Genomic DNA, 25,081 nt, shown 5'->3' on the forward strand with positions numbered 1-25,081 from the left:
TTTCCTCTCAACGTTGTTTTGGTTTTAGCAATGATGACATGCTGATGTCATGGGGGAGAGTCTGTCTTCAATTGGTTGGTCAGGTGGAGTTGGGTCTTTTTCCTGTAAGAATTCTTTCTTTTAAGCTCTGTTGGTTTTGCTGTCTTCTTCCCACAGAGAGTGTCTATTTTCAGGATGGCAGCCAGGGTCACAGGGATCAGAGCTGGGACCAGAATTGTTTACAGTTTACCCTAATAATTTGGATGATAGAAGTGAAAGTAGAATTACTCGGGTTGTGGAAAACACTAAAACAGCTGAGAAGGCAAGTGGTGAGGATGACGCAGAGTCTATCCAGGGATAGAGGCAGGTTAAGTGAGTGATCAAAATCTTGGCAAATGCAACATAGTGTGGTAAAATGTTAGGTCATGCACTTTGGCAGGAAGAATAGAGGAGCCAAATATTATTTAAATGAGAAAACACTGCAGCATGAAGGGCATTCAGGGTTCTAATGCACCAAGCAGAGAAAGCTAGAATCCAAATTCAGCAGGTCATACAAAAGGCAAATGCAATGTTGGCTTTTATCTAAAAGGGAATGGGCTTTAAAATTGGGGAAGTCTTGCGAAAACAATACAAAGTAGTAGTCAGGCTACACCTGGAATATTGCGAACAGTTTTGGTCTCCTTATCGATGGAGGGATAAACTAGCATTGGAAACAGTGCAGACAAGGTTCACTAGCTTGGGCCCAAGAGATTTTCTCATGAGGAGCGTTTGAACAGCTTGAGCTTGTGCTCATTGGAATTTTGAAGAATGTGAAGAGGCATTATTGAAATATATAACACGCTTTGGAAGACTCAACAGGGTGAATGCAGAGAGGTTGTTTCACAAACCAAAGGGCATAAATAAGGCAGAGACGAGGAGGATTTATTTTGTCTGAGGGTGGTGAATTTGTCAAACTCTTAATGGAAAGAATTGTTGAGGCTGGGTCATTAAGTACACTCAAGCTGATGGTGGAAGAATAGGCTGCGTTAGATCTACACTCAGACTCAGTCCAGGGTGCTCTGTAAAGAAATGATCAGGATGGTTAGAGAGAGTAGTCCCAGGAGACATCGTGTTTGGGCATTTAGCCTTTTGAACGAGGCAGGAACCTGAGAGTTATCAAGAATATATGGATCATGGTATCTTCCAGAATACCTAGAGTAGACTTCTAAGATGTGGTAGCAATGATTTTGGATGACTTGGAGATGGAACATTTGAAAACCTTTTTCTGTTAATAAATTCAGCCGCAGCGTAATATGACACTGTCAACACAATGTTTCAAAATTCTTTTGCGGGATGAGGGTATCACTGGCTAGACCAAAGTTTGTTGCCCAGAGGGCAGTTTGAAGTCAACCACATTGCTGTGGGTCTGGAGTCACATTTAGTCCAGACCAGGTCAGGATGGCTGCTTCCTTCCCTAAAGGACATTAGTGAACCAAATGTGTTTTTCTGGACAATGAGGAGAAAATGAGGACTGTGGATGCTGGATGTCAGAGTCAAGAGTGTGGTGCTGGAAAAGCACAGCAGGTCAGGCAGCATCGGAAAAGCAGGAGAAGCGATGTTTCGGGCAAAAGGCCTTCATCAGGAAGGGAGGGCCACACTACACTCTCGACTTTTCCAGACAATTGGCAATGGATTCATGGTCATTAGTACTCTTAATTACAGACTTCTATTGAATTCAAGTTCCACCATCTGCTGTGGTGGGATTTGAACCTAGGTCCCCCGAATATTACCTGGGTCTCTGGATTGACAGTCCAGCAATAATGCCATGAAGCCTTTGCCTCCCCCAGTCTAGAGTAGCCTGCACCTGGGGGAAACCAACAATATTGGAAAATCCCACTGTCAGGGCTGCAGCACTGACCTCATCAAGGATCCATGATGTTGAGATGCCGGTGTTGGACTGGGGTGAACGCAGTTAAAAATCACACAACACCAAGTTATAGTCCAACAGGTTTATTTGGAAGTACAAGCTTTTGAAACGCTGCTCCTTCATCAGGGAGCTGTAAGAAGCAGTGCTCCGAAAGTGAATTCTTCCAAATAAACCTGCTTGGGACGGCACGGTGGCTCAGTGGTTAGCACTGGTGCCTCACAGCGCTAAGGACCCGGGTTCAATTCCCACCTCGGGTAACTGTCTGTATGGAGTTTGCACATTCTCCCCGTGTCTGCGTGGGTTTCCTCCGGGTGCTCCAGTTTCCTCCCACAGTCCAAAGATGTGCGGGTTAGGTGAATTTGCCATGCTACGTTGCCCGTACTGTTAAGTGTGTTAGTCAGGGGTAAATGTAGGAGAATGGGTCTGGGTGGGTTGCTCTTCGGACGGTCGGTGTGGACCTGTTGGGCCGAAGGGCCTGTTTTCACACTGTGGGGAATATAATTATAACCTGGTGTTGTGTGATTTTTAACCTTATCAAGGAGATGGAGCAGTCATATGTTGCATAACCTACATTGGTACGATCTTTGATATGTGTGGGTTGAGGATTGTCAGACTGCCCACCAACTCTCCTACAAAATGCAACAATGTGGAGAGCGGCCAACATTCTCACATCCTAACAGTTCACTGGGCAACTCTGTACCCTGGTGCAACTGTTAGACCTTGGCATGTGTTTGAGAATTGGTGAACTCTGGTGACACTTCCAATAACCTTTGCTTCACAGAGATCATCAGGGTGTTTCTTTTCTCTTTCAATCCTCGTCCCCTGCTTATGCATAGAACAACCTCGGTTATCCGAATATCTATTATCCAAATTTTGGATAATCCAAACAAGATCTCAAGGTCCTGTAAACATGTTATCCTTTATCTGAACAATCAGTTATCCAAACAAAATACTCCCCGCCTGTGTCGTTTGGATAATCGAGGTTGTACGGTGTATATTTAAAAAATTAGTTCCCCACACTACTGCCAAACAGCAATAGAGCTTATTTCTCCCCAGCACCCATGTCGTGTGCATGTAGGTGTAGGATGATTAGAGTTTATTTGTCATGATCAATGATATGGTCACAAGTGCTTTTTGGCCAGGATTTGGGATGTGTATTGTTGGTCAATGCATGTGCTGCACATGTGGAATAATTTAATGAGGTATGTAGTATTATGGAATCTACAAATGCCTCATTAATATACTTACGCATACATCAACCCACAAGTCCACCTCACCTTGCAGACTAAACAAACTTTCTTGTTCCACTGTGTAATGGCAGCCATTTTCCATCGTAATCGCCCAGTTGGGATTTGATGGTGAATGGTATATTATCCAGGTCTTGCTCCTTCCAGTGAGGTCTCGTCTCTACCTCAAGGTCAAAGTACCCACTAATCCTTCAGGTACCTGTTTTGTGACACTGTCCCTGTCAACCTCATCAGCTTTGAGGCTTTCTACATTCCCATTCAATTCCACTTATTTAATTCTCAATCCCCTTTATTTCCCCACTTCAGTCCCTACTTAAATAGGCACACTGTCACAAGATTCTGGATCAGTGGTGCTGGAAGAGCACAGCAATTCAGGCAGCATCCGAGGACAGGCAAAATCGACGTTTCGGGCAAAAGCCCTTCATCAGGAATAAAGGCAGAGAGCCTGAAGCGTGGAGAGATAAGCTAGAGGAGGGTGGGGGTGGGGAGAGAGTGGCATAGAGTACAATAGGTCAGTGGGGAAGGAGATGAAGGTGATAGGTCAGGGAGGAGAGGGTGGAGTGGATAGGTGGAAAAGGAGCTGGGCAGGTCGGACAAGTCCGGACAGGTCAGGGGATCGAGTTTCTGGAGGTTAGAAGCTAGGATGAGGTGGGGGAGGGGGAAATGAGGAAACTGTTGAAATCCACATTGATGCCCTGGGGTTGAAGTGTTCCGAGGCGGAAGCAAATGTGGCTGTGATACCGAGTTTGTTTCAGGACATGGTTGAAGAGCTTCAGGGCTGAGGAAATGACCTGGGAGTTGCAGTGAGAGAGAGACTCCCTGAGATTCTTGTAGAGAGAGGAGGAATGTCCTCCCCCTCTCCCCAACCGCACTCCATTACAGTGATAAGCCATGGAAGATGACATCAGAAATGTCATTGCGGTCCTTCGAGAGAAATTATCCCCGAACTCCCCTGAAATTGACTTCTCTAAAATAATGGAAGTTTCAGCCCAAAGTATTTCGATCTCTCTCGACATGATGAAAACAAGCTGTTATTGAAGAAAATTGGACAGAACAATTTCAGCCAATAGCAGAAACAAAAATCTCCAAACATCCCACACGACTGGTGGCCCAGTGGCTTAGCAGTTAGTACTGCTACCTCACAGTGTCAGGGATGTGGGTTCGATCCCACATCCAGGTGACCGCCTGTGTGGAGTTAGTACGTTCTTCCTGTGTCTGCATGGATCTCCTCCCACAGTCTAAAGGTTAGGTGGACTGGCCATGCTCAATTGCCCATAGTGATCAGAGATGTGCAGGCTAGGGTTAGCCATGGGAAATGCAGGGATACAGGATTGGGGGCAGGTGCTCTTCAGAGAGTGGTATGGACCTGATGGGCTGAATGGCCTGCTTCTGCACTGTAGGGATTCTATGACTGTGAAAATTTGAGCTGCTGGAATCCTCCACCTTAACGGTTACATTAGTTGACAATCTTTGACAAAGACTGATTCAAGTCTTTTGTTGGACTGACCTTTCATTTCCAATCTGCACATATGTATGTGCATCATGATGTATTATCTACTTTTGCCTAATAAACTCACTTTATACTCTGGAAAATCATGCTTAAATTGGCTCCTTTTAAAATATTTGGTCTGGGAATTGGTGTCCACAGGGAAGGAATCCATTTTTAAAAATTAACCAAGTCACAAGCCACAATGTGAAGGGTTGGTTACCAGAAGGAAAGTCAACGCTTCCCTCCACATATCGGAACAGTACCTTCGTGAAGCAGGCTCGAAGGGCTGAATGGCCTATCCCACTCCTATTTTCAATGTTTCCAACCTAACTAGAGTTGCAAAAGGTTGGGGAATCTCACCTGGGGACCAATTAGAACAATTATTTCTCCACACATTATGAAATACCTTTCACAGGTGAGGGTCAGGCTCAGTAGTCTATGCACCTTTCAGGCAGACTCCCATCCACTATCTCATGACCTGATACATTAAAGATCCACCATAACAAATGGAAAACATGAATTGAGTGCAGGTGTCCCCCCTTCATATCTGCGTTTGATATGTTCCAAGACCTACCGTGCATGCCCGAAACCACGCATAGTAGCGAACCTTATCATTTATATGGGAAACCTGCCTCCCTGGCAGCCCCCTGGAATTGTTTCTGTTATGTTCCATGTAATATTTTCAGGCTGCGGTAAACCATGGATAACTGAAGCCACAGAAACCAAATCCGCGGAAATGAGGGTTCTATTGTACATATAAAAGATATATAAATGAAAACTAATTGTGACAAATTGTAGAATTGTCATAGAGAACTGACAGTTAGAATGTGGTAGACTCTTAACTACCCTCTGGGCAATTAGGGATGGGCAATAAATGCTGGCCTAGCCAGTCATACCCTCATCCCATGAGTAAATGAAAACTATTATGTGTTTCTCAACAGCAGCTGAAACAGTTATGGGGTGGCGCAGTGGACAGCACTGCCACTAGGCAGCACCAGAGACCCAGGTTCGATTCCAGCCTCAGGTGAATGTGGAGTTTACATTCTCCCTGTGTCTGTGTGGATTTCCTGCGGGTGCTCCGGTTTCCTCCCACACTACAAAGATGTGCAGGTTAGGTGGATTGTCCAGGCTAAATTGTATGTAGCATCCAGGATGTGCAGGCTAAGTGAGTTAGCCATGGGGAATGCAGGGCTATAGGGTCAGAAATAGAAGGGGGTAGGAGGATGGATCTGAGTGGAATGCTCTTCAGAGGGCTGCAATGGGCCGAATGGCCTGCCTCCACACTGTAATGTAAGGGAGTCAATGAGCAGTCAGGCCTTCTTCTTGGAGTAAGTAAACTGGAAAGTTGAGGATTATCAGGCCAGCCATGATCCCATGGAATGGTGGGATGGGCTGAATGGCCTGCTACTATGTCTTATGATTTTATGTTCTCTTCTCGGCTGGATTTGCTTGCCTAGATAGTTAGCACTGAGACCTTTTTGTTGAAACTAGACTTCGTGCATGATGTGATTGTTTTCATATTTGTCCTCCAAGGGCTTCAAGGAAAGCTCCACATTCACCAGTCATCTATAAAACTTGAATTTTTTTTAGTTGCTGCTATACTCCAGTCAGCAGCGATGCCAACACATATCGCAACGTGGGCAGTCCTTGAACCACAATATGAAGGGCTTTGTTCTAGAAAATTGCTTGGAGTTCCTCCTGATTGGTCACCTTTTGGAATTTGCCTCCTTTTTTTTTAAATTACAGGGTAAGGACAATAATAATCCTGGCACTGATCTTCGGGATCCAAACTGCATCCCAGACATGGACTCCAGTAATATATTTAAAGACAAAAAAAAACTGCAGATGCTGGAATCCAAAGTAGACGGGCAGGAGGCTGGAAGAACACAGCAAGCCAGGCAGCATCAGGAGGTAGAGAAGTCAACGTTTTGGGTGTAACTCTTCTTCAGGAAGTGGAGAAGTCAACACCCAAAACGTTGACTTCTCCTGACGCTGCCTGGCTTGCTGTGCTCTTCCAGCCTCCTGCCTGTCTACTTTGGATTCCAGCATCTGCATTTTTTTTGTCTCTCAGTATATGCCTACTCCAGCAATATGTTGGCAGGTAATTCCCAATTTGACATTTCTAGCCTCAGGATGAAATAAAACTACGTGTGAACGCTGTTGCTTTAAGATGAGCAAAGGACATACATAAGAAAAGGCCACAATGAGCTCCTGAGCTAGGTTAGAGTTCCCAGGGTTGGCCGTGGACTTTTGAGCCAAGAACTTCCATGCTGAGGGGAAATAAAATGAACTGTTTCTCAACTGAGTATGTGAAAGCCATAAATTGCCACATTATAAACTGCAAAACAAACATAAGAATAAACAAACATGAAAAAGAAAGTCTGAATACTGTGGAGTTACAGCCAGTTTTATTGCCAAGGTTGAAAGTGACAAATTTGTGAGTGTTGGAGTGGTAGACTTTCTTGCCAACAGCCCCATCTTTGACCAGAGACAGTGTCTATAGGCAATGTCAAAACCACATCAAGTGACTAGCCAATGGAGTAATTGATATAATAATTGTAACAAGAAGACAGACATAACAGGTTCAATCAGGACCCAGCTAATGCCAGGAAGTGACGATTTTTTCAAGGAAACAATATGCCATCTTATGGGAAAATCTGGTACTGCAGATGCACTGAGCTGCAAGAAATGTGTCCATTATCAACTGAGCAAGCATAACATTGGAAACTCCAGTGGATATCCAGTATTTTCCCCAGGAAACACTGATCCCCACTCCACCTCTGGTATTTTCTTTAATTTGCTAACCTATACTTGATTTGCCTCATTAATCAATTTTTAAAAAAAAAAGTCTTGCATATTGGTACAGAAATCAGATTAAAACTACTTTTATCAGGTTAAAATAACTTTTACACAATGCAAATTGTGTAAAAGTTTGCTTGAACACCTTTGTGTCAAGATCCCAGACATGGAGAATGTGTGGGAGCAGTATTTCACTGTGGCTGGAATACTCCTGGGGAAACAGCCAGTGTTTTTTAGCAGCTGCTTTTTATTTTGCAAATAATGCAGACTTGAAAATGTTCAGCATTTGTAGGTTGCATGACAACTGATAAATAAAAATCATATATCAACCAATACCAGTTCCCAAGTTATCAGACAGATGGCAAAGATGCTGAATGAGAAGGAATGATTAAAGTAGATGATTCCCTGCTCAAAAAGGAGTAAGCTTTTGTTTTGCACTTGGTGTCTGTTTGCGCAAAGGACCAATAAAGTCAAATCTCTGTGCAAATCTGATTATTAGGCAATGTGATGTAAATAGTTTAAAGATCCATTTAATATACCTGTAGAATTATGCATAGTGGTAATGTAAAAACAATGTCTAAATATTGTAGTTTTGTGAATAAAATGGAATAACCAATTGCAACAAGATGCAGTTCCTAACAATGAATATACTAAGGAACAATTAAGATTCTCATGCAAGTCATTATATGAGGTTTCAACTGTGTGGATAATTAAGGAGTAATTTTTCTTCTTTCTGAAAAAGGTAACATGCTGCGAAAGATTTTTCCTTTGCACACATCAGGAAAGATGATATAACTTGTGCTCTGGAGGTAGAGGTCCTTGTGTATATTTGAGGCCGAGACAAATTCTTGATCAGTTGAGGAACCAAGAGTTACAGGGAAGGGGCAGGAAATTCGGAGTCAGGAATGTCAAATCAACCAGGAATGGCAAATGTAATTCCTCTCTTCAAGAAAGGAAATAGGGAAATCCCTGGCAATTACAGACCAGTAAGTCTCACGTCTGTCGTCTGCAAGGTTAGAGAAAGGATTTTGAGGCATAGGATTTATGACCATCTGGAAGAGCATGGCTTGATTAAATGCAGTCAACACGGCTTTGTGAGGGGCAGGTCATGCCTCACAAACCTTATCGAGTTCTTTGAGGATGTGACTAGAAACGTTGATGAGGGTCGAGCTGTGGATGTGGTGTATATGGACTTCAGCAAGGCATTTGATAAGGTTCCCCATGGTAGGCTCATTCAGAAGGTCAGGTGGAATGGGATACAGGGGATCTCAGCTGTCTGGATACAGAATTGGCTGGCCAACAGAAGACAGCGAGTGGTAGTAGAAGGAAAATATTCTGCCTGGAAGTCAGTGGCGAGTGGTGTTCCACAGGGCTCTGTCCTTGGGCTTCTACTGTTTGTAATTTTTATTAATGACTTGGATGAGGGGATTGAAGGATGGGCCAGCAAGTTTGCAGACGATACAAAGGTTGGCTGTTGTAGGCTGCAGCGGGACATTGACAGGATGCAGAGATGGGCTGAGAGTTGGCAGATGGAGTTCAACCTGGATAAATGTGAGGTGATGCATTTTGGAAGGTCGAATTTGAAAGCTGAGTACAGGATTAAGGATAGGATTCTTGGAAGTGTAGATGAACAGAGGGATCTTGGGGTGCAGGTACATAGATCCCTTAAAATGGCCACCCAAGTAGACAGGGTTGTTAAGAAAGCATATGGTGTTTTGGCTTTCATTAACAGGGGGATTGAGTTTAAGAGTCATGAGATCTTGTTGCAGCTCTATAAAGCTTTGGTTAGACCGCACTTGGAATACTGCGTCCAGTTCTGGTTGCCCTATTATAAGAAAGATGTGGATGCTTTGGAGAGGGTTCAGAGGAGGTTTACCAGGATGCTGCCTGGACTGGAGGGCTTATCTTATGAAGAGAGGTTGACTGAGCTCGGACCTTTTGCATTGGAGAAAAGGAGGAGGAGAGGGGACCTAATTGAGGTATACAAGATAATGAGAGGCATAGATAGTCTCTGGCTATCGACTCTATTTCTCAGGGCAGAAATGGCTAACAGGAGGGATCATAGTTTTAAGCTGTTTGGAGGAAAGTATAGAGGGGATGTCAGAGGCGGGTTCTTTACACAGAGAGTTGTGAGAGCATGGAATGCGTTGCCAGCAGCAGTTGTGGAAGCAAGGTCATTGGGGACATTTAAGAGACTGCTGGACATGCATATGATTACAGAAATTTGAGGGTGCATACATGAGGATCAATGGTCGGCACAACATTGTGGGCTGAAGGGACTGTTCTGTGCTGTACTGTTCTATGTTCTATGTTCTAACCATGATCCTATTGAATGAGGGAGCAGGCCCGAGGGGCCAAATAGCTTATTCCTGTTCCTCTTTCTTAAGGTCTTATACCAAAGGGTGTGCTGATGTTGGAGAATCAAGATGAATGTCAATAACAGTAGACCTTTTTTCAGTAGTAATCAAGTTATGTACCATTAAGCAACTATTTCCTTTCTCCACCAAGAAACAGGAGAAGAATTCAGATACACATTTCTCAGTATCTTCTCAATTTTAGTTTGAAGCAGTGTAGGCTTTGAAAATTATCACTTCAGTTGCATCCCGTGTTGACAATGAGAAATAGATGTTATTGGTTGATCTATAACAAGTAACCAAAACTGCTCCACAGGGCAGAGAATTTGCACTTTATATGATACAGTGTAGAAAAAGTTACGTTTTGCAACAGGAAACTAAAGCAAAATGAAATATGGTTAAGGCACTTACTTTGAATTTTCAGCACGAGATACTAGAATTTATAGCCAGATCACTTGTAAAAAGAATAAAATCTGAACGGAAAACAATTACAATGTTATTACTAAATATCTAACATTTCTCTTACCTAAAACATTAAATACATTGTATTTTGTATATAAATCTGTACAAAACATATGCTCTACGTTTTTGAGAATGGTACTTGTATCCACAAAACATGTACAGGAATCAGGTGTAGCTTTACAGATGTTTTAGAAGCAAGTACGATTTACAAGACATACCAGAGCTTATTATTAATTAAAAAAAAACGAAATACACAGACAAAAGAAAAAAAATGTTTTGTTCACTTGAGATTTTCAATAATTTACCTGCCCCTTGTTTAGCACTGATTAGACTTGAGAGAGAATTTACGACACATTCCTATGATGTGCGAGACTTTTAAATTTAAATATGAATTAATATACAAGCTGCAGCCTATTTGAACAGCTCATTAGTCATATGGGTCTGTATTCATAAAAATCAATATGCTTCTTAATTTATATTTTATTGCAATCACATAGAAAATCATGCTGTAACTTTAAAAATTATTTGGTCCCACCGGTGAATCAACAAGAGTCTTCAGTGAGTTTGCTGAACCATGTTTGTTCTAGATTTGATTATATTTCCATAGCTGAGTTACATGATTGGCATCAGCTTCTCTGCGCTTAGGGGAATAAAGTGACCTGTATTTCCAATCGCCAATCAGCACAGTTAATTAGTTGATGCTACAAACAAGACTGGACTGTGATTGAACAGTAATTTAACCAAATCCAGGGGTTTAAATATGTAGGATGAATACCTCATCCATGCATGTACTTGAATCAACTACATGGATAGAATCAACAGCTTCAACAGAGAACATAAGGGAGAAACTTTGTGAGGTAAAGAAAGATCATATTATTCATGTTCAAGGCAATTGAGGTAAATTTCCAAAGTAAATTAATAATACAATTGAAGCACGTTTATATGTTAACAGCAGCTTTGTAAAAGAAAACTGCCAGGTAATGGTTCTGTATTAAAATCCAATTCTGAACTACTCAAAATAATTTACATCTTGTGTTAAGGTGAATTTGAATTACTCCCTTCTTGTTACATGAAATTTTCCATTGGCTTTCCTAAAGCAATGAATAGATATTGTGAAAGTTACAATTCAATCAACTTCTGAGCAGCTTAGCTCTAGTTAGAATCTTCCTCTGGCTACATGGTGTAATGATAATTCAAAGTTTTGTTTTAAATTTGTTCTTTATCAACAATTGCAAATTCAGTGCATAGAACGTTAACATAACTCAAGCTGCTAAGGGACAAGAAATCCAATTAGCTGAGGACAATACTAACAGCAATCAATACTGCATCATATATCTGCCACCTTATCACATAAATAGGGAAAAAAAGAGTATTACTTGAGGCCATTGAAGGATTTTTAATTAGAATGCTATAATTTCAGATACATTTCCAGGATTAAAAACTTTAGAAGGTTACAGTTTGAATAAATGCACCTTTATTCTTCTGATATTTAGATAGTGGATTTAGTTTAAGGTAGCCTTTGTAAGCCAATTTGTTTCAACAATTTGTTAAAATTCCATGCTAATCTATAAATTTTGGCTGATAGCATGTTATAGAATTAAGACAACCACAATGATTATTTAAGACCTTAACTGATTTCTTTTTTTACCTTCAGTATTTCAGTCTACATGGCATTCACCACAGTGAAAACATTGGGGGAGGATCATTGCATGGATGCAGAACATCTGAATATCATTAACATCATGCTTGAATAACATATACACCCTTGGGAGGCTGGATCAATGTGGTACAGTGAACTGTGAATACATGCGAATTACATATAAATGTGTGTTTTCTGTGTGAAAGGTGGCAGAGAGCTGGCACAGACTTAATGGGCCAAATGGCCTTTTTTCTGTACTGTGGACCTTTATGAAATCAAGTTGTTGAATGGCAAGATCCAGCTTACTGTTCTCCAACTTCATACCTAACTGAATGTTTGCTATATGTTGCATTGAGTAGGAAATAATTGACATGCATGCTGGCCCCAAAACAACACAATTAGAGCAATTCCTTCAAGCTGCTACAGGGAGGTCCATTTCATTCTGCTCCTAGGTTCCAGAAATCCCTTGCCTGTCATCCAATCCTAATACAAAATCCAGAAACATTTTTAGTGAGGCTAACAAGAACAGATTTTATCCATATCTGTAAGTTTATACCTCAAGCCTATGTTAGATGAAACATATTGCCTGCAGAATTAAATATAATGGAACTTTACATGAACCAGAATTAGAGTTATTATGGGGCAGAAGGAGGACCTTTGGCCCATTGTGCCTGTATTTATTATCCGATGCCAATCTCCTGCCTTTTCTCCATATCCCCGCACACTATTACTATTACAGTTAGCACTGCTGCCTCACAGTGCCAGAGACCCGGGTTCAATTCCCGCCTCAGGCGACACTCTGTGTGGAGTTTGCACATTCTCCCCGTGTCTGCGTGGGTTTCCTCCGGGTGCTCCGGTTTCCTCCCACAATCCAAAAATGTGCAGGTTAGGTGAATTGGCCAGGCTAAATTGCCCGTAGTGTTAGGTGAAGCAGTAAATGTAGGGGAATGGGCCTGGGTGGGTTATGCTTTGCCAGGTCGGTGTGGACTTGTTGGGCCGAAAGGCCTGTCTCCACACTGTAAGTAATCTAATCTAATCTATTCAGAAACCATCCAAGGCTCACTTGAATGCCTCAGTTGAACCTGCCTCCACCATATCTCCAAACAAGGAAATTCTGACTTTGTAAATAGATGACATTGCACTTGTGAAATTAATTTTGTATTCCCTTTATAAAGTCAAAAACGACTTGGGTTGATAAAGAGACAATAGGGTTCAACTATTATTATAATAATTATTCTATTACCAAAGCTTGCAATCTATTTTTATGTCATAGCTTAGCAACTAAGTACATTTTGGCAGCTCTTCTGTTAACAGTGAGATATGGAGCTTGTGCTATGATGTTAGTTCCTCTCACACATTTGCACATCTTGTGTTATTATTTTTGATTGCTCTTTCCTGACCTTTCAGTTTTAGGAAGCAACAGCAGCAAAGTTCTCATTGAAACATTTCTAAATTTAAATCCCTCCGATTGGAGGTTTACTTATTGAAGAGTACATGGTGAAATTGGAAGTTCCAGCTCTCAAACTTTCCAATAAGAAGTTATACTGCCTTAATTCCCAGAGGATTCCAAGTAGTAGGCATAATTGGTGTTGGAGTTTGGGGGCGGTGGTGCACATTTCTACAACTACCTTATAATTCTTATATCACACTTTTTACTGAAAATTATTCCAATTCATTGAAATATTTTGATTATGGCATTTAAAGAGGTGTGAACACATACATATAACAAATAATAACAATAAAACAGGATTTTTTATTATCTAAAAAGCAAAACTAAGAATAAAAAATACTTACAGATTTAAAGAGATGAGCTCAGAAGTTACGTTATGCAATATTAGAATTGGAGTGTTTAATGAGGTGGCATGAAATTACTTTGTAGGTTGTTTGGATAGATATTACCCATTTAACAAAAATGTGTTAGATTTGAACAAGATAATTTCATACAAATGTGGTCAGTTTACGTTAATATTGTTTTTAGAATGCAGTTTTCAATGGAAGGGAACTGAAAACTGTCAGTGGGAGGTCATAATAAATCCTTACTGGCACACTTGTACTAATCCTCGAGAACCTCATTGATACAGCACTAATAGCTGTAGCCATAGAGGAATGCTTTGAAATCAAATCGTATTCAAAAAAGAGAGGGAGACAGTAGGCCAGTTAGATTAAAATTCTACAGTCTATTATAAAGGATGTTATAGGAGAACATTGAGAAATCCATGATATAATCACGCAGTCAACATGGCTCCATGAAGGGGAAATCATACCCGACAAATTTACTAGAATTTGAGAAGGTAACAAGCAAGCAGATAAAGCAGAACCAGTAGATGCAATTGGATTTCCAGGGTGCATTTTTGGGGAGGCAATTAGTGGTGTTAATTGCTGGACTGTTAATCCAGAAATGCAGGTGTTGTTCTGGGGACACAGTACAAATCCCGCCATAGCAGATGGTGGTAGTTGAATTAAATTTTAAAAATCTGGAATGAAGAGTCTGATGATAACCATGAAACTGTTGCTGATTGTTGGAAAAAAACCCATCTGGTGCACTAATGTCTTCTAGGGAAGGAAACTGCCAACCTTACCTGGTCTGGATTACATGTATCTCCAGACCCCCAGCAATATGGGTGACTCTTGACTGTTCCCTAGGAAGAACAATAAATACTGGCCCTCAACCCATGAATGAATTTTAATAAATTGATAAAACTATCTAATAACACAACAGACCAGGGGGTTGGGGGAATGTATATTAGCATAGGTAAAGGATTGGCTAACTAATAGAAAGACAGACAGTTAACATTGGAGGGGCATTTTTCAGCTTGGCAGCATGTAGATTGCTGCAGGGATCAGTGCTGGAGTCACAACTATTTACAATACATATTAGTGACTTGGATGGCAGAAGTGAACGTACTATATCCACGTTTGTAGGTGACACAAAAATAGGGAATAGGGCAAGTATTGAAGATGATACAAAGAGTCAACAAAGGGATATAGACAGGTTAAATAAGTGGGCAAAAATTTGGGAAAATGGAATAATATTGGAGAACCTGGGGTTATACACTTGGGCAGAAAGAATAGAAGAGTTGAATATTATTTGAATGGAGAGAAACTGCAGTGGGATGCAGCACAGAGGTTTGGAGATCCTCATGAATGATTCAGAAAAAGCTAGCATCCAGGTGCAGCAGGTAATAGGGAGCTTAAATGGAATGTTGACCTTTATTTCAAAGGGCATGGAGAATGTGGGAATGAGAGATATGGAAGTCTTGCTAAAAGTATACAAAGCACCACTTGGACCATAGCTAGAATACTGTGAACAGTTTTGGTTCCCTTATCTAGGGAATGATATACTGACATTGGAGGTAGTCCAGCAAAGGTTCATCAGGCTAATACCAGCTATGCAGGGATTTTCTTATGAGGAGAGGTTTAAATAGGGTGGGCCTGTTCTCATTGGAGTCCAGAAGAATGAGAGGAAACCTAATTGCAACGAATGAGATTATTAAGGGACTTGACAGGTGCTAAGAGATTGTGGGCGGCACGGTGGCACGGTGGTTAGCACTGTTGCCTCACAGCGCCAGAGACCCGGGTTCAATTCCCGCCTCAGGCAACTGACTGTGTGGAGTTTGCACGTTCTCCCCGTGTCTGCAGGGGTTTCCTCCCATCATCCAAAGATGTGCAGGCCAGGTGAATTGGCCATGCTGAATTGCCCGTAGTGTTAGGTAAGGGGTATGGGTGGGTTGCGGGTCGGTGTGGACTTGTTGGGCCGAAGGACCTGTTTCCACACTAATGTAATCTCATACTAATGAGACAGTCTAGGACCAGAATTCATAATCTCAGAATAAGGAATCATCTATTTAGGACAGAGATGAGGAGGAATTTCTTCTTTCAGAGAGTTGTGAATCAATGGAATTCATTACCACAGAAAGCTTTCAGGACTGGATTGTTGAGAGATTGACAGATTTTTAAGTGGGGACAGAATCAAGGGTTATGGGGAAAAGGCAAGGAAGTAAAGTTGAGGGTTATCAGCTTGGCCATAATCTCATTGCGTGGTAGAGTAGACTTAATGGGCTGAATGGCCTACTTCTGCTTCTACCTTTTATGGTCTGAAGTAATTTACATGTGCAGAGACATCTAGTGGCACATCAGCTATACTGCAATATATTTTCCCTGACTGATTATTAGGGATTTTGAACACTAAACAACTGATTATATTTCTTTCGAAAATCTCAGTCTAGAAAATGCAACAAAGTGCACTGCTATGGTTTTAAAAGAGAAAACGTTTCATTTAAAAAAAACACAATGCTCATGACCCTATCCGAATTATTTTCTCTTATTTAAAATGGCAATGTCTAATAAGAAATAACTTACTTTTTTAAAACTTTTGCTTAAACAAATGATATTTATCACAACCTTAGTGTCAATTATTTCAGAGCCATTCAGGATGTCTTCAAGTTACATAAAAGCCTTACACAATCTTAATAGTCTCAGCCAACTGTCTGCTACTTGCAGTTTGTACTGTCTCTGTATATTTTTCAAATGGAACCATCAGAAATCTAATCAACACTTTCTTTCAACGTCATAGACATAAATTATAGATAGTGTCACTAGACTGGTGTCTGTGTGTGTTGCTGAACATTTACTCTCACATATAATCGAATTGATAATCCCAAGCAGAATAAACATGTATTTTCCTTAAAATAAATCACCAAGTGCTTCTTTATCACTTGCCAGGTGACAATGTCCGTATTCTTACTGATGTTCTGTTTCTATTTCTGGTATACAGTCATTAGGATACTGGGAAAGCACAAAGCCTGGTAAACAGATGCACTTATATGATCCTTCTGTGTTCTCACAGCTTGCATTCCGGCAGAGTGGTATGCTATCACTCAGATCCTCACATTCATTAATATCTGAAATGCAAGAATCACAACAGAGTCATTTCAATTCATATGGGTAGCAGTAGGTCATAGAAACGTCTCCAGCTTGCTCTGTTATTCAATTAGTTCATAGCTGGTCATCTACCTCAACTTCACCTCATAGAATCCTGACAGTGTGGAAGCAGGCCATTCAGCCCATCAAGTCGACAGTGTCCCTCCAAAGAGTGTCCCACCCCGACCCATCTTCCTACTCTTTCTCCATACCCTGCATTTCCCATGGCCAATTCACCTAACTTGCCCGTCTTTGGACTGGACTGTGGGAGGAAACCAGAGCACCCAAAACGAAAACCCACACATACACAGGGAGGATGTACAAACTCCACACGATCACCTGAGGGTGGAATTGAACCCATGTCCCTTGTTCTGTGAAGCAGCAGTGCTAACCACTGTGCTACATCATTCTCTGTGACTGTAAGGTTTGAGTTTAAGGAGGCTGGTTAGCTCTGTTGACAACTGGTTTGCAACAGAGAGTGAAATCAACAGTGTAGGTTCAATTCATGTACCCGCTAATGTCACCATACCTTCTTAACCTCAGACCTCACTGTGAGAGGTGGTGGCCCTCAGGTTAAACTCACTACCAGTTGACTCTCTTGAATGAGAGAATAGCTTTTGGGACTGAGATGACTTTAATGCTTAAGGTCCTGTGGAGTGCTGTTTCATGGAATGCAGGGATGCCTGATTTATGAATGTCTGTCTTTTGAATGCAATCCTATACTGGGATGTAATTTGAAAGATCCAATACAGAAACATTTCCTATACACACAAATGGCTGCTTTATGTTATCCTGCATTGTGTCCTGACTTGCATGCAAATCAACTTCCAAACAGACTCATTAACAGAACCCGTTCTCAACCTGGGGACTGCCTGTATTTAATATTCAATCAATATTCCCCCTTTAGGTCCTGAAATATTGACTGCTTCCTGCAGTGAATATCTGTGGAGAGAGAGACTGCTTTCTATTTGACTGCAAAAATGTAACAGATTAAGTTTGATCATGTCCTTGTGAAACACCAGAGGTTAAGGGTTAGCTAGATTGAGTCCAGGCATTTACTTTTCCAGTCAGGGTATTTCAACTCACAGATGACACAATTCCAACACACTAAATACTTGTTATCCACAGACAAGTTCTCACCTAATTATCCCTTCTCTTTATAAAATAATCAATGGATGTAGAATAATAATGAAAAACGAAAAGTCTACATATTATATTCCTGCTTTTGTCGTTCCAAATGTCCTTTTACTGGTATCTCTGATATTTCCTGGACCTTGCTCCTTTCTTTGTAAGGAAATGAGAAAGCCCACCCATTTCAAGTTTGCAATTTCTCCATTCTCCAGTATCTACTTTCGAATTATAATATCGATTTGCAGCCTTTCTTCATTCACACGTTTTATCGAATGATAGTTACCCAGATAAAACTCAATGGGCTTTGCTGCTGAATCTCTCTTCAGAATTTCTCCCAGCATTTTTGTAAAGGAATACAGCACATCTACAGCCTCCACAATGGAGTGGGAACAATATGGGCACGTAGCTACTGCTGAAAGCATTGACAGTGAAACAGTTGAAAAGCTGCCTGGCAGTTGGTCAGAAGGGAAACAACGATGAATGGACATTTTGAAAACTGATGTCACAGACAGCTGGTATCAGTGCATGATAAGACCGTGAACAGATCTCACAAAGAATAACATGCTGCAACCTTGAGATAACACATGACCTGGCACATTCTTTGATATCCTGTTACATATTAACGTACATAAACTGTGCTTGGTCAAGGCCATGACTTTGCCCTTTAAACTGGTGATGTGATGTGACAAGATACGACTGGTGTGCACCTCAAGGGATGTAACATGCGTAAAAGTTACATGAACATTTGCATCCTTTGTTTCATTGGAAAAATCTACAATTGTTCCAGTTGTTCATCTCCCCAGGAGTGGAATAGAACCATAGAAAAACAGGAGTAAGAGGAGGTCACTCTGCCCTTTCAGCTTGCTCTGCTATTTATTATGATCATAGCCGATCGTCCAATTGGATTCCCTTTCATTGTCTGTCCTTCCCAAATACATAAGCTCACACTTATCCAGTTTAAATTCCATTTGCCACTGAGTAGCTCATTGGAACAGTTTAGCTCAGTTAGCTGGATTGTCAGTTTACAGAGCAGTATGATGCCAACAGTGTGGGTTCAATTCCCATCAGTGTTTCTTTTTAGATTCCCTACAGTATGGAAACAGGCCTACGGCCCAACAAGTCCACACTGACCTCTGAAAAGTAGCCCACTCAGACCCATTTCCCTCTGACTAATGCGCCTAACACTATGGGTAAGTCGCATAGTCTACACAACTTTGTGATAGTGGAACAAAGCCCATGCAGCCACGGGGAGAATGGGCAAACTCTACACAGCCAGTCGCCCGAGGTGGGAATTGAACCTGGTCCGCTGGTGCTGTGAAGCAGCAGTGCTAGCCACTGAGCCATCGTGCCATCCATGAGGTTGCCATGAAGGACTCTCCTTCTCAACCTCTTCCCTCACCTGAGGTTTGGTGACCTTCAGGTTAAATCACCCCTAGTCTAATGAGAGAGCAGCCCCTATGGTCTGGCAAAACCATGGTGACACATCAACAAGCATCTCGGACCAGCCCATCCATGTTTTCCTGTAATCTGAGGTTATTCTCCACGTGTGTTCTCACCCTCACCTATTTTTTGTACCATCTGTGAACTTCGATCAACCCACCTACGTTCAAGTCTAAATCATTTACACAAACCACAAACAGCAAGAGCCCCAACATTGATCTTTGCAGAATCCCACTGGACACAGGTTTCCAATCACAAAATGTCCCTCAAACTTAATCTGAACTATCAACATCATTTCTCCATCAGCACCCTACACCTCCTGCCCCCAACACCACTCTCCCCCCTCCCCCCTCAAAACTATTTCATAAATGCTGTCCCCTTCACACTTCACTTCAGCTCTGATGAAGAGTCAAGCAGGTTCGAAACATTAGCTTGCTCTCTCTTTATCTATGCTGCCTGACCTGCTGTGATCTCCAGCATTTGTTGTTTTTGGTACAAATTCCAGCATCTGCAGTAATTTGCTCCTATCTCAAACTTCTCCCTCTGCTTCCCAATTCTGGATCCAAATTAACCAAATTTCCTTGGATTCATGGGCTCTTACCTTCGCTATCAGTCCCCAAAGCAAGGCTTAACAAAACCCTTGCTGAAGTCTAAGGAGTCTACATTGATTGCTTTGCCCTCGTCTACAAACCTGGTCACCTTTCTTGGAAAATTCAATTAAGTTGGCTGGACATGATCTCCCTTTAACAAAGCCATGCTGACTATCATTGATTAATCCTTGTCTCTCCAAATTCAAATTAATTCTAACTCCAGCGGCGTTGAAACTGTTAGAAGCAATTCTGAGAGACAGACATTTATTTAACCTCCAGGGAGACACCCCCACCCCTGGCATTGACACTTCTTTTTGAAGAAACATTTCCATGTTGAACTGATCTTCCTGCAGAAAAGCATTTAATCTACATTCCCAATTATTTGTTAATAACAATGCCAAGAAAATGTTTCCCTCTATCTGCAGTGAATACAGAGTCCCTACAGAATGAATGCAGATGATTCAACCCATCTTAGAGTCGGATAAAAGGTTGGCACAACACCAAGGGCTGATGGGCCTATACTGTTCTATGAGTTCATGCCAGCCTTCCAAAGAGCAGCCCACCCCTGACCCCATAAATCCACATTACCAAAAACTCATTCACCTAACCAGCATATCCTAGACACAATGGGCGATTTAGCATGGCTAATCCACCTAATCTGCACACCTTTGGATTGTGAGAGGAAACCCACACAGATACAGAAACCCTCAGAACGTGCAAACTCCATACAGAGGGTGGAATTGAACCGGGATCCTTGGTAGTATGAGGCAGCAGTGCTAACTACTGAGCCACTGTGCTACCTATATGCTTATATCTCGACCCCCCTCAGTTTTTCCTCAAAGCTTTACTCCAGTGTCTTGGCTTTAGCCTTATAATTCCTGGAGAAACCTTTTCTGTGCATATCCATCCCTGTTCTGAAGAAGAGTCACTGGACCCGAAACGTTAACTTTGCTTTCTCTCCACACATGCTGCCAGACCTGCTGAGTTTTTCCAGCAATTTTTGTTTTTGTTTCTGCGATAGGGCTGTTTGCTGTCTGGAATCTCTGTGCCCACCCCACACTCTCTCCAGCTTTGTCATTCTTGCTGTTTAGTGGCTTTTATTAAGCTTTTGCAGGATGGATGAGCAAATTGCCTCCATAGTTTGAACAGAATTTAGTTTATGTCTTCTCAATTTCTGCCCCTGATTTGAATAATATTTCCTTAATTCCAACAAAGGACAGTGATTGCCCTGATTGTGTAAGTTGTACATTCACAGAACTTCCAAACACAATAACTGTGCTCTTTTTCATATCCAGTTCCATTTGCATTTTTTTTATTGATGGCTTACTTAACAACAATGGAGCTTCACTGGACTCCACGTCTGTGCTGATGAAATGACGGATTCTGGTTAATTTACAAGGAATGATTACTTTTCTTAAAAGATGTTGGTTTGCTGTCACGTTCAAATCTGACAAAATGCTCAAATTCTAGGCATCTTTTCGTCTGTTCGTTTGACACAATATAAATGTGCATTTGTTGTCTAACACTGCAAAGTTAAAAGACTCTGACCCAAGCACATTCATCACTTAGCTGAAACCTCTTGTGACCAACACAGTCCCCTCTTTGATCTCAACCTTCTTCTAAATCTTCCATTAGTTTCGAATGTTCCACCATCCTGTTTGGGACAGGTGTTGGCATAGTGAATCACACCTGACACATCAATTCCTATACCTGGAGATGCTGGAGTTCATTCTCTTATTGTAAATCTAAAATTCTCTTTCCTTCTCAAAATTGTCAAAAACATTTTAATTTAATTTAATTTCCTTTAATTAAAATTCTTCTTTTCTACTGTTGCCTCCGTCTTATATCTAGACAGTCCCACCAACCAGTTAATGTTGTGTCATATGGTTAATTTAGCTTAAAAATGTGTTGCTGGAAAAGCGCAGCAGGTCAGGCAGCATCAAAGGAGAAGGAGAATCGATGTTTCGGGCATAAGCCCTTCTTCAGGAATGAGACCATATTGTCTCATTTGTCTTCATTTTGTCTCATTCCTAAAGAAGGGCTTATGCCCGAAACGTCGATTCTCCTTCTCCTTTGATGCTGCCTGACCTGCTGTGCTTTTCCAGCAACCCATTTTTAAGCTCTGATCTCCAGCATCTGCAGTCCTCACTTTCTCCTCATATGGTTAATTGCCACATTTGCACTACAAATGATTCTGGAAAAGAATACATGTAGTATTTTTCTTTTACTGCTCCTGACATTTGCTCTAGCAGTCTGTGTTTATCTACAAGTTGAAGTCACATCATAACTGGAAGTCTGTATAAATTTGATAGTTGGCGCTGGGTAATAATTTATCAGCCAGGATCATTGGGGAATTGTTGCAGTCTTGTTGGTAATGTATTGAATTCCATTCTGTACTCTTCAATGCAGCTACCTTCACTCTGACTTGGCCAATATATGACCATGCGTCCTAAGCTGTTAATAAGACCGTATGACATGGGAACAGAAGTAGTCCGTTCAGCTGGTTGAGTCTGCGCTGCCATTCAATGAGATCATGACTGATCTGATAATCCTTAACTCCATGTCCCCGCCCTTTCCCCATAACCATTCATTCTGTACTGATTAAAGACATGTCTAGCTCAGCCTTGAATACGCTTAAAACCCAACCTCAATAGCCCTCTGTGGTAAAGAATTCCACAGATTCTGTACCCTCTGAGAGAAGGAATTACTCTTCAGTTCTGTCGTAAATGACTGGTCCCTTATTCTGAAATTATGTCCTCTGGTCCGAGAATCTATTCCAGGGGAAACAACTTTTCTGTATCTACCTTGTCACACCCCCTAAGAATCTTGTACATTTCAATAAGGTCACCACTTTGGTTTTCTAAACTCCAATAAGTTCAGGGCCACCCTACTCAACCTCTCCTCATAAGGCAGTCCCTCCATAGCTGGGATCAATCCTAGTGAACCTTCTTTGAGTTCTGAGGAAGGGTCACTCAACCTGAAACAGTAACTCTGATTTCTCTCCACAGAAACTGCCAGAGACTTTACTACAATTTTTGCTTTTGAACTTTCTTTGATCTGCCTCCAATGTCAGTACATCTTTCCTTCAATAAATGGCCAAAAATTATCCAGTACTTTTTTTGTTTAATATTATTTGTGAAAAGTTGTAACTTGTGCAAACTTTTATTCTTGCCTCCAATTCTAAAAAAAAACTTTGCGTCTTATCCTGTTTTCATTCTTTCACTGGCCATATGATTTGCAATCAGAAATCAGGGCTGGGTAATCCCACCTTGATGATTTAGATTCAGTCTTCTTTCTGAAGTTTTCACCACACTACTGTCAGGTTAGAATAATGATAACTTTTCAACCTTTGTCCAAAAACAGGAAACCATCCTCCGTGGAGTGGGGAGAGTGAGGACTGCAGATGCTGGAGGTCAGAGTCAAAAACTGTGGTGCTGGAAAAACACAGCAGGTCAGGCAGCATCCTAGGAGCTGGAGAGTTGACGTTTTGGGCATAAGCCCTTCATCGGGGGGAGAGAGAGAGAGAGACAGACAGACAGACAGACAGACACAGTGTGTGTGTGTGTGTTGGGGGGTGTGTAGCTGAGAGATAAGTAGGAGTGTGGGAGTGGGGCTGGGGGGAAGGTAGCTGGGAAGGTGATAGATGGATGTAGGTGTGGGGTGATTGCTTTAGGATGGTGGGGAGGGTGGAGTGGATAGGTGGGAAGGAAGATGGACAGATGGGACAGGCCAAGAGGACGTTGCCAAATTGGAGGGTTGGATATTGGATGAGGTGGGGAGGGAGGGGAGATTTGGAAACTAGTGAAGTTGATATTGATGCCGTGTGGTTGAATGGTCCCAAGGCAGAGAATGAGGCATTCTTCCTCCAGCAACAGAGTTAACGTTTTGGGTTCAGTGACCCTTTTTCAGAACTTCTGAACTTAAGTCTGCTTTCTCTCCACAGATGCTGCCAGACCTGTGTTTGTTTTGGACTTCCAGCACCCGCAGTTCTTTGTCTTTCTTTAACCAGAGGTTACAAGCTGGTTAAACAGTGTTCAAGGTTTTAACAGCTTGAGTTTTATTCCAAATCACACCTCGTAAAACATCAACAGACTGCTTACTTGTTCCCCATATACCTAATCATGTTCTCATTCAATAATCCCCTAATTACCATTAAATATCAATTGTTTCCTAGTTCCATTTGGTTTTTAGGTATCCCTACTGGATGAAAATAGTTCTCAATTCATACATAGATCATGAAAACAAAACCTTGAGCTGACATCAACTCTCTCAATCTTATCAACCCAATATAGTCATCAACCAACAGTGAATTTCTTTTTAAGAATTAATTTGTTGCAATATGCAGTAAGATGAATCCTTTGGTCCTTTGACCTAGGGATAACGCATTAAAGTCCATTCCATGTAGATAACTAGATTTATTTCCATTGGTTTGAGATTCTGGAATGAGCAGGGGACATAGTCTTAGAATATGGCCAGACAATTCTGGACAGGCATTATGAAATACTTCTCCATACACAGGCTAGTAGAGGTTTGGAACTGACTTCCACAAATGATGATGGATGCTGGGTCACTTGTTATTTTTAAATCTGAGGTAGAGTTTCTTTTGTTAAACAAAAGGATATGGGCCAAAGGTGGGTATATGGAGTTAGACCATAGATCAGCTATGATCTGACTGAATGGTGGAACAGGCTCCAGGGTCTGAATGGCCTACTACTGTTCCTATATTCCTAAAACAGCATCTACCCCATAGGGCAGTATCAGCAGTGATACTAATGAGATGCCTAGTCCTTTATCGGGGAATTGATAACTCAGAAAGCAGAACTGATAAGAATGACAGTGCAATCTGCATCTCTCACTCCAAATAAGCCTGAATATTTAGTGGTGAAGAGTTGAGCTGTTAAGAAAGAGGAGGAAGGATGGACCAAAGATCACAGAAAACAAAAGGTCACTCACCTACACAAGTCATTTTTGTCATGTCGAGCTCAAAACCATCAAAACAGTCACAGGTGTATCCTTCCTGCACTCGAACACATCGCCCATTTTCACAGCCATTCAGAATCCCACACTCCTCTGCTTGTAAGCCTTCAAAACTACTGGAACGATCTGAGAAAATAAAATCAAATAT

At 41.5% G+C, this 25,081-nt stretch overlaps 1 protein-coding gene across 2 annotated transcripts in view; it reads right to left on the reverse strand.

Annotated features, from left to right (window-relative positions):
- Positions 1–6,996: 6,996 nt before the first annotated feature.
- LOC122553394 (latent-transforming growth factor beta-binding protein 2-like) overlaps positions 6,997–25,081 on the reverse strand; it is a 465,241-nt gene continuing 447,156 nt past the window's right edge. For both annotated transcript variants that reach the window (XM_087989653.1, XM_087989652.1), the window contains 2 exons: positions 24,910–25,059; positions 6,997–16,776 (listed from right to left, as the gene is read on the reverse strand). In XM_087989653.1, coding sequence (XP_087845779.1) covers positions 16,616–16,776; positions 24,910–25,059 — 311 coding nt within the window. In that variant the 3' untranslated portion in view covers positions 6,997–16,615. The remainder of the gene's footprint in view (positions 16,777–24,909; positions 25,060–25,081) is intronic.

This window comes from Chiloscyllium plagiosum, unplaced genomic scaffold (assembly GCF_037043375.1).
Source record: "Chiloscyllium plagiosum isolate Xiang-an unplaced genomic scaffold, Cpla_swu_hap1 HiC_scaffold_8, whole genome shotgun sequence".
Taxonomy (NCBI): Eukaryota; Metazoa; Chordata; class Chondrichthyes; order Orectolobiformes; family Hemiscylliidae; genus Chiloscyllium; species Chiloscyllium plagiosum.